The following is a 5,000-nucleotide window of genomic DNA, read 5'->3' as shown; positions in this document are numbered from 1 at the left end:
GTTAAAATGACATACATCAAATCTAATGCACCTGTTCTTTTCCTTGTCATTGTACCATGCCCAAATCTGAAATAAAATGACAGTCAAATAATAGAATGGTTGATTATTGACAAATACTTTATTGCTTGAAAAGTAAACAATTCTTTCACCAAAATTGATAACCACGAGGAACAAAGCTACACAGACTGATATCATGGTAAAAACACTTTCCGGGAAACAGATTGTCGCTGTTCTATGATACATTCACCTTGTCATTGCCTGTCTCTGCACACAGTCTGGATTCACGTCAAAGTGGCTGGCTCTCAGTGCCGGTAGAATTCATCAGGCCTCACATGTCCTGGACTGGTCATGTCAGCCCGTTTTCCCAGCGTCTGCTGGCCACCTTGACACCTAGCTCTCGTTTTTCCCAGCGTCTGTTGGCCACCTTGACACCTAGCTCTCGTTTTTCCCAGCGTCTGTTGGCCACCTTGACACCTAGCTCTCGTTTCCCTAGCGTCTGTTGGCCACCTTGACACCTAGCTCTCGTTTTCCCCAGCGTCTGTTGGCCACCTTGACACCTAGCTCTCGTTTCCCTAGCGTCTGTTGGCCACCTTGACACCTAGCTCTCGTTTTCCCAGCGTCTGTTGGCCACCTTGACACCTAGCTCTCGTTTCCCTAGCGTCTGTTGGCCACCTTGACACCTAGCTCTCGTTTCCCTAGCGTCTGTTGGCCACCTAGACACCTAGCTCTCGTTTCCCCAGCGTCTGCTGGCCACCTAGACACCTAGCTCTGGTGGCACCTGTTTCTCGTACAGATTGACACCAGTACCCTCAAACACCCACATCGTTCAAACACCCACATCTTTCAAACACCCACATCGTTCAAACACCCACATCGTTCAAACACCCACATCGTTCAAACACCCACATCGTTCAAACACCCACATCGTTGACATCAGGATTCTCAAACACACACATCGTTCAGACACCACTACCCTCAAACACACACATCGTTCAGACACCACTACCCTCAAACACACACATCGTTCAGACACCACTACCCTCAAACACACACATCGTTCAGACACCACTACCCTCAAACACACACTTAGTTCAGACACCACTACCCTCAAACACACACATCGTTCAGACACCACTACCCTCAAACACACACATCGTTCAGACACCACTACGCTCAAACACCCACATCGTTCAGACACCACTACGTTCAAACACACACATCGTTCAGACACCACTACGTTCAAACACCCACATCGTTCAGACACCACTACGCTCAAACACACACATCGTTCAGACACCACTACGTTCAAGCACACACATCGTTCAGACACCACTACCCTCAAACACCCACATCGTTCAGACACCACTACGCTCAAACACACACATCGTTCAGACACCACTACCCTCAAACACACACATCGTTCAGACTGACATCACTACCCTCAAACACACACATCGTTCAGACACCACTACGCTCAAACACACACATCGTTCAGACACCACTACGCTCAAACACACACATCGTTCAGACTGACATCACTACCCTCAAACACACACATCGTTCAGACTGACATCACTACCCTCAAACACACACATCGTTCAGACTGACATCACTACCCTCAAACACACACATCGTTCAGACATCACTACCCTCAAACACACACATCGTTCAGACATCACTACCCTCAAACACACACATCGTTCAGACATCACTACCCTCAAACACCCACATCGTACAGATTGAAACCACCACCCTCAAACACCCACGTCCAACCTGCATGTGAATTCAAGCGCAACTTCATCGGACTGCACACACATTCCTTCTTGTAAATAAATCCTCAGTTTCATTTAGAAACTACATGTATTTCAGTAGGATGCAAAATGCTCAACTTCATGATGTGAACTGCTGAGTAAAACAGTATATATTGCTCTTTACTCAGTCAGCTTCCACATCAGGTGGTATTTCTTTATTAAGACCTTATTATGCCTCACAAACGTGAAAGCAGGAGAAGCTATCGTGCTCTAGAAATATGCCAAGTGGAAGGAAAAGAACCTCCACAAACAGCAATGTATTATATACAATTATATCTGTCTGCTACTGGTGAACACATGTGATAAGACGGAATTCGTGCAATGCATACTGCGTCAAGTGGACTCAAATCGTTCCAGAAAAAATCACTCAGCTGTCTCATGCGGGGAAAACAAACTGGAAAGGACGTAGGACTTTCCCATTTACATTTTTTTGGTTTATTTTGTTTATTTGTGTCTTTGTCGTTTATGAAATGCTGGAAACGGATTACTGCTACAGCTGATGCTGCTTCTGTTACTACTACTTCTTCTACTGTTATTGCAACTACTATTACTGCTCCGCTACTTTAAGAATTACACAATCAAAATAAATACGTAAAAATATCTGACACTTGAATACAATGACCTAAATGCAACCTCCACCCACCTCGCCCCCGTTCTTCTTGCAAGGTTTCTTTTTACCTGGCGCTGTTTTCAGGACAACATTTGCTGACGGCGGTGAGTGCTTCGCAATTAACAGCATGGCAATATCTGGTGGTTGTCGGCCACTTCATTCAGGTTACCTCCCTTCGACAAGTGCCCTATCTCCCGCAATGTGGCGTGAGGACACGCACAGGCAGGACGTGTCGTGTGGCGCCTGGTTTACTTTCTGTCTCACCACAGTTTGCACAAGGGGACAAAATGCCACAGAGATTGACACAAGGGGGAAGGAAAAAAGGCAGCAGCGGGGGCTATCTCAACCATCTCTCCGAATTCGTTTTCCGTCTCCACTCCACAGACACAAACACAGACACACAGACACACACACACACACACACACACACACACACACACACACACACATACATACAGACAGACAGACACACACACACACATCGCGCGCGCACGCACACATACACATTTTTGTTCGCGAATATTTTTGTATTTGAACATTTTTGTTCGCTTATCCAAATGCCCAATAGCCAATGATCTATAAGGCTTCTGCTGTCAGACATAATCAGTTTTTATTGAGCAGTTGATTGCATCACTGACTACTGTGTTTAGCCTTTCCCCCAAATTTCACTCGCCCATTCCCAATGATTTATATAATTCTACTGCTATATTTGTATAATGGAGCGCTCTCTCTCTCTCTCTTTCTCTCTCATACACGCGCGCGCGCACACACACACACACACACACACACACACACACACACACACACACACACACACACACACACACACACACACGCACACACACGCACACAGACGCACACACACACACACACACACATTACGCACACACTTTTTCTCAAGGAGGCATCGCTGCGTTCGGACAAATCCATATACTCTACTAGGCTGACCAGCTGCATAATGCAACGCGCTTAGTCAGGCCTTGAGTGCATGCATACACACACACACACACAGATATATATATATATATATATATATTCATTTACCTATCAGAGTGGATTTTTTCTACAGAAATTTGCCAGAGGACAACGCTTCTGTTGCTATGGGTTCTTTTTCAGCGCGCCAAGTGCGTGCTGCACACGGTCCATCGGTTTATCGTCTTATCCGAATCACTAGATGCTCATTTTTGATTTCCTTGTCAAACCTTGGAGAATCGAACCCAGACCCCCACGGACACTACCGGCAGATGAGTGTCTTAACCATTCCGCCACCTTTCTCCTTCCTCCACCTTCCTCCTTCCTCCACCTTCCTCTTTCCTCCACCTTTCTCCTTCCCTTCTCCTTCCTCCACATTTCTCCTTCCCTTCTCCTTCCCCCACCTTTCTCCTTCATTTCTCCTTTCCCCACCTTTCTCCTTCCCCCACCTTTCTCCTTCCCCCACCTTTCTCCTTCCCCCACCTTTCTCCTTTCACCACCTTTCTCCTCCCCCACCTTTCTCTTTCCAACACATTTCTCTTTCCACCTTACTCCTTCCACCAGATTTCTCCTTCCACCACATTTCTCCTTCCACCTTTCTCCTTCCACCACCTTTCTCCTTCCACCTTTCTCCTCCCCCCCACCTTTCTCCTTCCACCTTTCTCCTTCCACCACCTTTCTCCTTTCACCACATTTCTCCTTCCACCTTTCTCCTTCCACCACCTTTCTCCTTTCACCACCTTTCTCCTTCCACCTTTCTCCTTCCACCTTTCTCCTTTCACCACCTTTCTCCTTCCACCTTTCTCCTTCCACCTTTCTCCTTTCACCACCTTTCTCCTTCCACCTTTCTCCTTTCACCACCTTTCTCCTTTCACCACCTTTCTCCTTCCACCTTTCTCCTTTCACCACCTTTCTCCTTCCACCTTTCTCCTTTCACCACCTTTCTCCTTCCACCACCTTTCTCCTTCCACCTTTCTCCTTCCACCACCTTTCTCCTTCCACCTTTCTCCTCCCCCCACCTTTCTCCTTCCACCTTTCTCCTTCCCACCTTTCTCCTTCACCACCTTTCTCCTTTCACCACCTTTCTCCTTCCACCTTTCTCCTTCCACCTTTCTCCTTTCACCACCTTTCTCCTTCCACCTTTCTCCTTCCACCTTTTTCCTTCCACCACCTTTCTCCTTCCACCTTTCTCCTTCCACCTTTCTCCTTCCCCCACATTTCTCCTTCATCCACCTTTCTCCTTCCACCTTTCTCCTCCCCCCCCTTTCTCCTCCCCCCTTTCTCCTTCCCCCCACCTTTCTCCTCCCCCCCACCTTTCTCCTTCCACCTTTCTCCTCCCCCCCACCTTTCTCCTTCCACCTTTCTCCCCCCCCCCCCACATTTCTCCCTCCACCTTTCTCCTTCCCCCATCTTTCTCCTCCCCCCCCCACCCCCCCGGAAGTCAACAACCAGAAATGATTGGAGACATCACAAGAACGAACAGAGAATGAGGGGAAACAGGGGGACACTATCAAGACAAGGGTGAAATGTGTTTTTTGTCAGCGTGCATGTAAGCACTCAAAACACTATGAACCAATTCCGTAGTTTGCCTTCCCCCACCCCGGTTC

General features: G+C 47.5%; 1 protein-coding gene across 1 annotated transcript in view; it reads left to right on the top strand.

Annotated features, from left to right (window-relative positions):
- LOC143298663 (glutamate receptor-like) overlaps nt 1-315 on the top strand; it is a 74,794-nt gene extending 74,479 nt beyond the window's left edge. The window contains exon 18 of the mRNA XM_076611546.1: nt 307-315. Within this exon, the coding sequence (XP_076467661.1) occupies nt 307-315 (9 nt within the window). The remainder of the gene's footprint in view (nt 1-306) is intronic.
- The last annotated feature ends 4,685 nt before the right edge of the window (nt 316-5,000 follow it).

The sequence above is a fragment of the Babylonia areolata genome, chromosome 24 (genome assembly GCF_041734735.1).
Source record: "Babylonia areolata isolate BAREFJ2019XMU chromosome 24, ASM4173473v1, whole genome shotgun sequence".
In the NCBI taxonomy this organism is placed as follows: domain Eukaryota; kingdom Metazoa; phylum Mollusca; class Gastropoda; order Neogastropoda; family Buccinidae; genus Babylonia; species Babylonia areolata.
The sequence above is the reverse complement of the archived record's forward strand: the minus strand, read 5'-3'. Positions and strand labels throughout refer to the sequence as shown.